General features: G+C 36.6%; 1 protein-coding gene across 1 annotated transcript; it reads left to right on the top strand.

Moving 5' to 3' along the window:
• Positions 1-278: 278 nt before the first annotated feature.
• Positions 279-13,219, top strand: LOC131959658 (SPRY domain-containing SOCS box protein 3-like). The gene is made up of 7 exons (XM_059324867.1): positions 279-386; positions 4,233-4,368; positions 7,406-7,586; positions 9,115-9,302; positions 9,472-9,574; positions 10,913-11,038; positions 11,765-13,219. Exons 1-7 carry the CDS (start codon positions 346-348, stop codon positions 12,307-12,309), a joined length of 1,320 nt encoding a protein of 439 aa, XP_059180850.1. The 5' UTR covers positions 279-345; the 3' UTR covers positions 12,310-13,219.
• Positions 13,220-13,228: the final 9 nt, after the last annotated feature.

Below are 13,228 nucleotides of genomic sequence, written 5' to 3'. Positions count from 1 at the left end.
GGAGAATGTCTGATAAGTATTCTATCACCTAGGGTGACACTTAAGTTTTGCTTGCTAAACACATTCCCCTGAATTCCTCTCCTTAAGTCATCAAGTCAGCAGACCACACATGATGTGTAATCATTTGCACAAAGGCCATAGTTACTATTCCATAGATAGTTACCCCACTTAGGCAAAGGTAACTAGATACATTTGGCCTACTATAAACTCCTCCCCGATATTCTTATCCAATAGGCACACAGTAAGGGCGTGGAGAAGTAATGTTTACGTCTAGCTTGCAGCGAAGTGGGACAGAGTGCAAACTGCACCTGTCATACAGTCGGATAAAGAGACACTGGCATTCAAATGAGCCACTGCAAGACAGTGTATAGGAAGACTGCTGTAAGGTAAGAACATAACTGCTGCTAAAATTGACATATCCATGCTGCACTGTGGTTGAATGAGCTTACTGACTGATTTAAGATAAAGACACAGCAAAATATTGGCTGTAGTGTTACTGAATATACAAAGAAGTATGTGCAAACTTCAGCTCATGTTGTTATCTTGAAGGGCTTACTGTGAGATATATACTGAGTACACTGACTTCTGTTGTTAATAGTCTAATCTGAAGTGGATCACAAGGACAGAATGAGCTTCTGGTGTATTTGAATAGACAGTGTAGAATTTCAGTAATTTAATATCTACAAATCATTAATATCACTGACCTACTGTCACTGAATTCATCTCATGTAAGTCAGAAAACTGTCTTTTACAGGTAGCATACTGCAGTTTGTCTTGACTGGGTTGTCCAGATGATGCTTTTGCAGTATGTAGGGTAAGGCCTAATTAAAGTGAGACTCGCTCCAGACTTACTAATCTAAATTATTGGCAGTTATCTCCTGCACCTGCTAGTAAAGCAGTCACCAGCTGCTGCGTTCAGTGGTGGCATTACCTGAGACATGCCATCAGGTTTAGGTACAGAGTTTAGTAAATACGCACTCTTGTTTAAAGTGTCAACGCAAGCCCCTTTCTTTAAGAAGAGACTAAAGACCCAGCTCTTTCGTGAACACCTTCACACATTATCTACATGATAAAAGCACTATTTGTCCTTATACTCTGCCTGAGAGCACCTACGTCCTATTGGCCTTAAATTTAACACTTACTCATGTGTTGTCTTCTAACTTGGTTTTTGCTTGTGTTGTATGAGCTGTGTCGCTTTCAATAACAGCTTCTGCTAAATAAAATTGTAACTGTCTTTTACCATGATATAGAACAATCTATACACATAATAAAGAGTAAAATAATACTTTGTAACTAAGAAATAGTCTTTTTCTTCTACAAAATCACTATTGTAGAGGGTTGCATTTCAGGAAATGGTATCACTGCAGTTAAACTAACTGATTTTAATGATTACTTGTTGTGAGAATGATCAACATTTCAACATAGATTAGATTTTTTTAAAGGAAACATTACTCAGTTCTTTGTTTGGTCAATAAATCTGGTAGGATAAAGAGCAAATTTGCCAAAAACCAGATAGAATTTATTTTTGGCATTCTGCTTCTGTCATTGGAGCAGCATCATCTCCACTGATTGTTCGTGCATGTGCAGTTTTATATGCATATGGTAATGTACAGTGGCAGAAGAAGTACAGGTGCATTTCAATACGTTAGAATATCATGGAAAAGTCCATTTCCATTAGTTCAAGTCAAATAGCTCGAACCAAGTATTGAGTGCATATAAATGGACATACTTTTCAGAGGCCAACATTTCCATTTTAAACATACTTTTTAAAATCGGTCTTTTGTAATATTCAAATTTTTTGAGACACTGAATTTTAGGTCCTCATTTAATGTAAGCCAAAATTATTATAATTAGAAGAATTTAAATAAATTAAGACGTGAAATGTTTCATTTTGTGTGTAATGGATAAATATAATGTGTTGTTCCCTCTTTTTGAATTGAATTACTGACATAATTAATCTTTTCTATGATATTCTAATTTATTGAGATGCGCCTGTATTTAGGGAAAAATATCAGCATCAAAATGTGCTGAAAGTATCTAAAGTAAAAGTATTCATTATGCAGAATGGCATCACTCAGATTGTTTTATATATTCCAAATACATTTTAGATTATTATTTTTGATGGATTGATGCAAGCAGCATTTTACTGTCATAAAAGTAGGGCTAATTTTACCTACTTAATTCACTTTTATGTGGTTGAATTTATAAACATGCATAATCATTTTAAACTGATTGTATTTACAAAGGGCCAAAGAGATAAATATACAACACCATTCAGATAAAAGAGAAGCTAAAAGGTTCTTTCAGAATAAAGCTTAATGTAGTTGAGTAAAAGGTACAATATTTACCTCTTACATGTAGTGGAGTAGAAGTATAAAGTTACTTTTTTGTAAATACTCAAGTAAATCACAGGTTCCTTTGCACAGGTACAATTGCAATTAAGTAAACTTGAGTAAATGTACTTAGTTACATTCCACCTCTGGTTGTGGATTCTGGTATACTGCAATTGTTCCGTGTGTCACATTGGGTCAAACTTTGACTTAAATCTCCCATAAGTTTCCTCAGAAGTGTAATTATTCTTACATAAACTGCAAATCCATATTCATTCCAAAATTTGAGTGTAATAACAATACTGCCCTACAAAGCAAAAAGGCAGTAACTACGCTGAGTGCAGAACTGAGAAAAATGACTTTAAAGTTATCCTGTAATCCAGCCTAAGTACACAACTGTACAAACGACTACCATTTTTCTCCAAAACGACACACATTTGAGATAAGATGTTTTGTCACATAACAAAGGATGCCTTGAATGTCATGAAAATGACAATAACTCTTTTTTTGACCAAAAATGCAGTTACTGCCTTTTTGCTTTGTAGGGCAGAATAGCACTACAAACTTCTCTTGTGTAATGAATCATACAGTGTATATGAACAGTCAATATTAACATGGGTTTTAAACACAATCACAACAATCTGTGATCTATGATTGGTGCACACATTGTAGTCAGTAGGTCAGGTCACCTTATCTGCTGCGTTCTGCAGGTGAAGCTGGTGAACACACATGCTGCCACAGTGGCGAAGCAGAGGGTTTGGGTTTAAAGGTTAGACAAGCGCATGGAAACAGTTCCTGCTGCCAACCCTGGCATATGGGACAGATAGAAATAGGCGAGCAATGCGCACAAAGATCTGTCTGTAAGTTTTAGACATGTTTGCTACACGAGGATATTTGGCAGCTCGGGGAACTCACTGTTGTCTGAGAATAGCCCAGAGCCAGTGTTTGCCCTTCACAACTGAAACTGACCTACTTAGTTGTCCAACAAGTTTCTGAGGCATTGTAGAGACATGTTGAGAATCCTAAACTAATATTTTTGTAAGTAAGTTGAAAATACAAGACAAAAACACATTGCGTCACTCAGGTTATCAGTCAAACCACAATAACAACCATCTTCAAATGTTGAAGCAACGCAAACAACTCAAGACATACTCTTATATATAGCTATATTTAGTCAGTTGTTTGTGACATAATTTAGTCATATTTAGTTGAATCTATATGCTGTTAGGCCCTCTTCGATCTTAACCCTCCTGTTATGTTGCAGGTCAAATTGACCCATTTCAAAGTTTAAAAAAATACTTTAAAGTATTTTTTTCATCAAAAGAAAAAAAATTAAATATATTTTTTTTAAATCAGTGTCATGTGAAACCATTGTATTATATTTGTAGTCGTTCTAATGTACATTAAAAAAAGATTAAATATGCATTTTTTTATGAAAAACTATTGAATTATCCTCATTGAACCATGATCTGTGAGAGGTGAAGAACACCATTGCACTAAATATTGATTGAAATGGTTAGTAATGGAGTTTTTAACTAAATATTAATTAACAAAATATAAACAATGTTTATTGGGATTTTTTCGTTTCTGACACTTTTGGATAATTAAACATGGCCCGGGTCAAATTGACCAACGGACATTATTGCTGTTCCTGAGAAACGAACATAACAGGAGGGTTAAATAGGGACTCTGTCTTCCTTAAATACACATTGCTAGGAATGGAAAATGTGAAAGTAGATACAGAATGTCAGTGTATGTATCAGAAAATAATCCAACCACAAAAAACAAATACTGTGAACCAGGGGTTTGACACTGACCTTACTTGACATAAACACAAAGCATTACATGGCCTACAGTACACATGCCAGCTGGTCATAAAGGTGTTGCGCCTGCTGTCCACAGAGCTGCCATGCTGAGAAGAGGCAGGAGTGGCCGGACTCGGCATGTGGCCTGGAGCGAAACTCGACAAGAGACAGATGCCATGGCAGTGATCCAGGGAATAGACAAGGAGGAATGGGAAGGACAGACGACAACACAGGTGAGACAATTGAGGTTTGTGGGGTAGAACAGAAGACAAAAGGAGAAAAGATGGAATTTTAAAAGGGAAAACACATTGAATGTGTTTTTTTGTCACGTAAAAGCATCACTTGAGACTGGTCTCAATGCAGGCTTTATTTATTCAATTTATCTTTCTTGGGCTGGGCCCGCTTTGTACAGATTGGACTTACATGCAACCGAATTCTATTAGCAATTTACTGATGACATAATAATAATAATACATTTTATTTGGAGGCGCCTTTCTTGGCACTCAAGGACACCGTACAAAAGGTAGAAAAGAAACAGCAATAAAATACAATAAAATACACAGAATTAATAACAATACCATACAATAGATAGATTTGGACAGGGTAAAAGTCATCAGAGGGAATTAGCAGTTTTAAACAGATGTGTTTTGAGTTGTGATTTGAAATGGGGGAGTGAGTCAATGTTCCTGAGTTGTGGTAGTGAGTTCCAGAGGCGGGGAGCATGATAGAACAGGCCAACAGCTGTGTCATGCCCGTACGATGTTTGTTATACACAATGTGTGTGAGTGTTGTTGTTACAGGTGCACATCTATGAATTACAAAGCAAACAGTAACAGACAGCTTGTAGTCACATCTTACTTTTGTGGGAACACAAACTGTGCTGTCTCAGGCCTGTGGGAAAAAGGAAATCTACAGTGAAGCCAATTATCTGCGCTGTCGGTCTTCTTATAATTATCCAAATATAACACTTGATAATACTTGACTATAACATGATGTTAGAGGATAAGAACTGCAACTATGTACAATGTTTTTGCCATCAGAATAGGTATGTATGGAAGCCCTGAGGGGCAAGTGAGAAAAAAAATGCTGGTGAACTTTTGACCTAAGAACAGGTTACTTTTTTTCAAAATGTAATAAAGTGTGCTTTAGGCAGGTGTTTTCCTTTTTTGTCAGGATCATTTTTTCTTAGTGTTGTTGTTGTAATACTCATTTAAGCCACAAGAGGCTGAAGTGCACCACCAGCCTATGTTCTACGGGACTAAAAGCATTCTTTGATGGTGAGTTTTACAGGATTTTCACACCTGTATATCATTTGTTCTGATCAAAATCAATTGATGAGTTTGTAAACTTTGAGTGTTTTTCCACAAAGGGAAAAATCCAAGTGACATGAAAAAACATTCGCTCTACTTATTGGTGGAAGGTATTCAGATCCCTTTCTTCAGTAAAAGTACTAATACCACACTGTGAAATTACTCCAATACAAGTAAAAGTCCTGCATTCAAAACTTACTGAAGTTAAAGTACAAAAGTATCAGAATCAAAATGTACCTAAGGTATCAAAAGTACTCGTTGTGCAGGATGGCCCCACTTAGATTGTTACATTTATTTCTAATATTTTATTGGATTATTATTGTTGTATTTTTATAAGCAGTGTTTTCATTTTCTCAAGGTAGGGCTCATTTAAACTACTTAATTACTGTTATGAGGTTTAATTTGTGCATAATCATTTTAAAACAATCATGTTTTTTATGTTACAATATTTGCCTCTTACATGTAGTGATGGACATCAAAATTGTACTTAAGCACAGTGCTTACTAACATTCCAGCACTGCTCATAGGTCAGAAGTAAGTGCAGGGAGAAGGTCCTGTGTTCTGGACTAGAGAAATATTGTTATGCATTGCTACTAGCTAGGGTTGTCACGATACTGAAATTTTCAACTCGATACCGATACTCATGAAAATATTCGATACTCGATACCATTTTCGATACCACAAGGATAAAAACAAAGACCCCAAAATTTAACTGAAATATTTTTATTAACAAGAAAAATGCAACATGTAAAAATTAACAGAACCACAGGTTAAATATTTATAATAAAAACAGTTGTGCAAAAAGAAACTGCAACTATGATAACAAGCTTCAGGTCTGAGGTAGTGCAAAAAAGAAATAAATACAATAAACAATAACAATTAGAACAATATTTTTGGCTGTGTGTGTTGCTGTTTGGTTGCAGGTCGACTTTTCTCTGCTTCATTCTGGGACTTCAAGAGAGAAAATAACACTTTTCAGTCACCAACACTTGTGTAAACTTATGAACTCTTAATGCTTATGTATACTGACACTGTGTCAATTAACGTAATATGGGCATACTTCATACTATATGATACTTTTGAAAATGAGTATCGTATCCGGATACAACGTTTTACTATCAATACTTTTTTGAGTATCAATACTTTTGACAGCCCTACTACTAGCTAATGCAAACTGCTACTGTTACTCCATAAGCTGCTACAGTTTGCTGAATGCAAAGCCCGCCTGGCTATAATGCTGTTTAGCTTGAACTTGCACTAGGTAGTTTGGTCGGATCAAGGTCTGATCACGTTCCCACAACAATCAAACCTCTCTAGGGTTTAAAAAAGATAATTTAAAAAATGTCCTGACTAAAATTTTTATTCCCCACCTGTTTCTCAGATGAAAAAAAGTTAAACTTTAAGGGTTTTTATCCTGGCAAAACCTTTTTAAACTATTTAAATCAGACTTTTAAAAAAATGTCTCATCAGATCTCACTGGACTCTCAGGGCCTCCGTATGTCTGGTATGACCACATATGACAGATAATATTTCTACCAGTAGTTTTCCACTCGGACCGTCCTGTGTCTGAAATGGCTACGTGTTCAGGTCATGGTCAGGTCTCCTCAGGAAAGGAAAGGAGGTCCATTATTTTTGGAAGGGGTCTAATTTTACTAACATGCACACATGACTTCTGTAACCAATAGGAACCGTGAACAGCTTTTAGGGAAAAGGCTTTCTCATTGAGTCTACGAAACATGGCTCACATGTGACTCTTTAAATTGCCGTGTGCACGATAGCAAGATTTTTTTCTTTCAGCTTTTTTGCTGCTACCAAAAGGTTATTCTGTATTGTTTTTTTCAGTTGAATTAACATTAATTTAATCTTCAAGCTCCTTTTCCTGCGACCAAGCCAACATCCCCACACCATGGCCACATCTTTGAACTCACAAGATGCTGTTTGTGCTGTTTGTGTTGACCAGATCAGCGATGTGGAGTCTGAGGTGGATTACCTGGAGACTTCTCAGGTTGTATCTGAGGTGGTGGCCTTGCCCAGCACAGTGCCGGTGATAGGGGAGTCCTTCTGCCAGTGTGAGCGACAGGAGGAGCTCAGTCCGGGCTTCGGCGTCACCAGTGACTGTCTCTGTGGGGAGGAGGATGAGGGTGAGCAGAAACTGATAAATACAATAATACACATACTGTTAGCTTTTTTTAACATATAACTACATATTCAGATCCATCTCTTAGTTCTCCGTATGTCTGGTACACATCAAGGTTATAATAGTTTTTAATTTTTTATTAGTTTTAGCTTTGATTTTGTTGTGATTTTTTGTTTTCAAATTCAGTTAGTTTTAATTAATTTTTAGAGTGAGTTTGCTAGTTTTTATTAGTTTTTTATTTTTTGGAAAATGCTTAGTTTTAGTTTAGTTTTTATTAGTTTTAGTGTTAGTTTTAGTTTTTTTGTAATAGGGTATTGGTTGGGTGCGAGATTCAATAAGGTCACAATAAATGTTTACTTTATTTCCTTTGTCTGCCCCAATAAGTTTAGTAAGTCATAAAACCAAATAGATGAAATAGATTTCATATCAACCAAAAAGGTTTACTTATGAAAAAAGTTGACAAAGACGAAAACGAAGCACATTTTCACTATAATTTTAGTTAGTTTTAGTTAGTTTTGTAACCACAAAATAGAGTTTCAGTTAGTTATCGTTTTTTTTTTTTAAAACTCAAATTTTTATTTTTATTTCAGTTAACGAAAATGTTTTTTCAATTCTAGTTTTCGTTATTTTGTTAGTTTTCGTTAACTATAATAACCTTCGTACACATACTGTAACTGCTTTTGTGAGCATATAACTACATATTCCAATCCATATTTAAGTTCTTAAGATATTTAAATTAAAAACATTCCAACTATCCAGCTACTATAGACTACAGCCCGACAGATATATGGGTTGACAAATATTATTGGTCGATATTGGCCTAGGCAAATCGGTATCTTGTATATATGCTGTACGGTACGTGCTGTTATGAAAACTTTTTTTACACAATATATAATACAGAAAATGCTGTCTGGTGTGATTTAGAAATGGTGTTAGCTATGAATTATTATTGTCATTCTTCTTCTTCTTCTTCTTCTTCTTCTTCTTCTTCTTATTATTATTATTATTATTATTATTATTATTATTATTATTATTATTATTAATAATAATAATAATAATAATAATAATAATAATAATAATAATAATACATATTATTATTTGACATATTTTTGTTGGCCAACCCGTAAGTAAGCATCATTGACACTGACACTGAACAGTAATGAAGTTTATTTATCTATTTATTTTATTCCTATTCATTCTTTTTTTTAATTTATAGAATTTGCTGACAGTGTACATTTACATTGTTTATAAAATAATGTATAACAATATTACATATTTAATATTTTATTAAAAAAACAATATTGAATAAAGTTTTTGTGTTTGAGAAAGTAGCTCTCTGGGTACATTTGCAGAGTTAATGTACAATCCACATAACAAAGGTCTACTTTCATTCCAGCTCAAATAAAAACTATATCGGCCACCATATTGGTTATCAAATAATTTCCCCCCTCTAAAATCAGTATCGACATCAGCCTCAGAAATCCCATATCGGTAGGGCTCCACTATAGACGTTTATGTGTTTGTGTCCCCAGGTTTCGACTGGGAGTGGGACGAGCACTTCAAGTCTTCTGGAGCCTTCCTCAGCTGCGACAACAGGAAGGTGAGCTTTCACTCAGATTACAGCTGCGGCACAGCGGCCATCCGCGGCACCAAGGAGCTGGCAGACGGCCAACACTTCTGGGAAGTCAAGATGACCTCTCCCGTCTATGGAACCGACATGGTGGGTAGCAGTCCCTTGAATGATACTGACGTTATATTAGCAATGGGCTGAAGATGTTTCCAAATCTCCTGTTGGTTCGATGGATGTTGAGGATGATAGCAATCATATCATCTAGGGCTAGATCTACTTTTCCTGTGTTGATCCTGTTTTTACTGTTTCATCGGTGTAGATGGTGGGAATTGGAACATCAGAGGTGAATCTGGAGAAGTTCAAATTCAGCTTTGGCAGCCTGCTGGGTCATGATGAAGACAGCTGGGGACTCTCCTACACAGGTCAGAGGGATTAAAATACATCACGAATTATCAGAGTGATCTGTTAAACTGGATGGAGACTTTCTAGCAGTGGTGAAGAGTACAATACAATGGTGTCATGTCTTTTTTATCATGAAGCAGGTCTACATGCTAGATAAATGATGTAAAAGTATCCAAATGTCAAATCCATGAAGAAATATTTAAAAGTATTCAGACACTGTGTCTTTAAACGAGCCGTCAGGACTTCTGTAAGGTTGTGATGTCACAGCTCTACTATGTATAGGTAGAAAGTGCTGATACGGTGCAATTGCAGTCACTCCCCGGCCAAAAGGAGCCACCAGTCACTTCAAAGGTCTGGAGAAGGTGGCTATGGACTTTATAAGTCTCTACATAGCGGTGAACAAAACCATCGAAACGGCAAATAGCCACCCTCTCCAGACCTTTGAAGTGACTGGTGGCTCCTTTTGGATGATTGGATGAGGAATGGTAGATTGTAATGTCAATCATTACTCTACAAAGTTGGTCACTGGTAGACGAACATTGGTTCGTCCAATTCGAGTCTACAAAGTAAAGCATATTAAGATCGGAACTCATATACAACAACTCCCTTTCTTACTACTAATTAGCAATAATTCTGAGGTTATTGAGGGAAAACTCTCACTTAATGGTACTAATAATAAGGCCATGCAGAATAAGACATTAATAACTACTTAATAATGACTAATTAAGCGCCAATATGTTACTTATTTTGCATGCTAATAAGCAACTAATTAATGTTGAATATGTGTTCCCTAATCTTAAGTGTTGCCATATATATGTGTGTGTGTGTGTGTGTGTGTGTGTGTGTGTGTGTGTGTGGAAAAATGTGTCTTTCAACATTAAAGAACTTTTTCTGATACTTTTTTCTTTTTTTACCCTTACACACAAACACAACGACATCCTTGACTTGGTTTCATTTATATAAGTGTTTAAAGCCAAAAGAGGCAAATCTATGCAAATATTTCACAGAAACAAAGGTTTAGTAAAACAATAACATGAAAAAAAATGTAGCAGAATTTAGTTTTTCTTCTTTCCTGCCTATTAATCATCTCAGCATCCCCCTGATTTATGTTGGACTAAAAACTAGCTGCACCTCAACCCGTTACATTAATAAAATGCTACTATTATGTTAAAATAGCTCTCATTGGGGTTAATGAATACTTTAATTCTTAATACTTAATACTTAATAATTTTAAGAATATGTTGCTGATAATATATCTTTTAAATGCAAGACTTGGAGCATCTTTACATGGGTAATTCTGACTCTCTGCCACAGATAATAAAAATAACACCATGTTTTTAATCTACATCTGCTTAAAGGTCTCCTCCAGCACAAAGGGGACAAGGTGAAGTTCTCCTCCCGGTTCGGACAGGGCTCCATCATAGGAGTGCACCTGGACACCTGGCACGGCACCCTGACCTTCTACAAGAATCGGCACTCCATAGGTGCGTGTGTCTCTGTAACTCAGGCAGGTTTTATTAGCTACATTAACCCTCTGGGGTCTATGATTGTGCCTTCCTGATCAGATCACGTGACATTTAACAAAAAAACGAGGTTACATGGATAGTGCTATCAACTTCACTCCAAAGTACAGACTTGAAACTTTCTCCCAATTTTTGTTTGACATTCCTAGGTCATGTAAAACCAAAGATATGATAGTTTTAATTTGATAGTAATATTTGAACGTTGGTGTAGCTCTCTGTGTAATTTTGCACAGTTTGTTTTGAAGAGTTGCAGCTAACAAGGGAAAAAAAAGGCTATAGATATACATGTTTTTATGAGACTTTTTTGTATATAGTTTTATTATATTCAAATTTTTACCTTTTTATATGTTCATATTTGTATCCTATGTTTACATTTTCAAGTTCCAAAACAGGTCATTGAGTGTTTGTGGTTTTTATTGTAGTAAATAGTATAATTTTTCAACTCGGATTTCATGATTTTTGGGCTCAATATGTTGATAAAGCAGGTTAAAGTGAGAATATAACTGTCAGATCATATAGGTGAAGAAAAAATGGATACCAAATATGGGTATATTTTATATTATGTGGTACATGAAGGGCAAAATCAAAAGTATTCAAAAACGGCCAAAATAGGCTCAGACCCCAGAGGGTTAAACAAAAGAAAAGTGCATTTTAGATCTCTTTCCATCCTCTCTGCTGGTTCAACAGGCGTTGCTGCCACCAGGCTGAGGAACAAGAAGTTCTACCCCATGGTGTGCTCCACAGCAGCTAAAAGCAGTATGAAGGTGATCCGTGCCTGCTACACACCCACCTCCCTGCAGTATCTTTGCTGCACTCAGCTCCGCCAAATGTTCCCCGGCTGCCCCAACGTGCTTACTGCTATGCAGCTGCCTCCGGGCCTGCGCACACTCCTCCACGTACAGCTGGGCTGGGTCTTCACCCTCAGCAGCAGCCCCGAAGCCTCGGAGAAGCCCGAGGACTTGCCCGAGGACTCGCTCGAGGATTTCCACGAGGATATGAGCCTGCCTTGCAGCCCCGTCCCCAGCCCGGTGTCCACCCTGAGTGCCTGCGCCTCCCCGAGCCCCTGCACCAGCCCCTTCCTCGACACGGTCTTGTACCAGTGCCCCTGTCAAACAGCACCTCAAACTCAACCCTGCACCTGCCACTGCCCTCCAACTCCACCCAGCAGCGACTACGACAGCTGCTGCTCCGAGCCAGAGGATTACCAATGCAAAAGGTGCCGCTGGACATGACCTAGTAGTCAAAACCCGTTTAAGTGTTTGGCACACAGCTATTCTACTATTGCCATCAACGTCTCCTGTTGCAGATTATGGAGAAAAGAACAATCTCAGCTTTTAGCCAATATTTCTGGGATAATTCTCCTTTTTTATTTAGCAGGTTTATGACTCAATTTCAGGGTTCGTACAGCTTTTTAAAAGTAAAATTTAAGCACTTTTAACGTACCTAAACCAAATATTGCCAGATTCTTGAAGCCTTTATCATCACATCTAAACTGTTACAACAAATGTAGAAGAAATATTTTATATATTCATTTATAAATACCCTTACCAGACAATGCATACTTTATTTTACTTGCTGTTCATACATATTAACCCTGATTTTTAGCTTTAATCATGATTATTATTCATGTTTGCTAATTTCCAAAGTATAGTGCTTGTTGAAAATCAAGCATTTTTTCGATATTTACGAGTATATTCAAATTCAAACATACTCCTTATCTCGAAAACATAACGTTTAAAATGAATCATCTTTCAACCTATGTACGAACCCTGGATTTTGTCAATGAATGGAGAGAAGGGAGTGAGAGTGTAGTCAGTGAGACATTTAATGAAGATGAGATTTTAGGGTGACATCTGGGTCATTCACATTTTAGCCAATTTCTATCATGGGGTTAATAATGATATAATCATAATAATAATAATATGCCAGTCTCTGTCTCTGGAAGGCCTCATGTTTGCCAGATTAGACTGACAAAAAAAAAGGTGCAGGTACACTGGCTGTTCTCAGGGCTAGACTCCAGGGTGAAGGAGTTGCTTTTTTGATACTGTGGAAATAACTTTTTGTAAAAGTGTTTTGTAATCAGCATTTGGCTTGAACATCAACCGTGGTTGTGTTCTTGCTTTATAAGAGGATTTGTTTTTCTATTTACAG

The sequence above is a fragment of the Centropristis striata genome, chromosome 21 (assembly GCF_030273125.1).
Source record: "Centropristis striata isolate RG_2023a ecotype Rhode Island chromosome 21, C.striata_1.0, whole genome shotgun sequence".
Taxonomy (NCBI): Eukaryota; Metazoa; Chordata; class Actinopteri; order Perciformes; family Serranidae; genus Centropristis; species Centropristis striata.
Note: the sequence above shows the minus strand (reverse complement) of the source record. Positions and strands in the feature narration are given on the sequence as shown.

Excerpts from the sequence above, each read along its gene's own strand:
- LOC131959658 (XM_059324867.1), top strand. The coding sequence starts at position 346 with ATGAGCCACTGCAAGACAGTGTATAGGAAGACTGCTGTAAG. Across the intron at positions 387-4,232 it reads TATAGGAAGACTGCTGTAAG|AGCTGCCATGCTGAGAAGAG; the intron begins GTAAGAACATAA and ends TGCTGTCCACAG. Across the intron at positions 4,369-7,405 it reads AAGGACAGACGACAACACAG|ATCAGCGATGTGGAGTCTGA; the intron begins GTGAGACAATTG and ends TGTGTTGACCAG.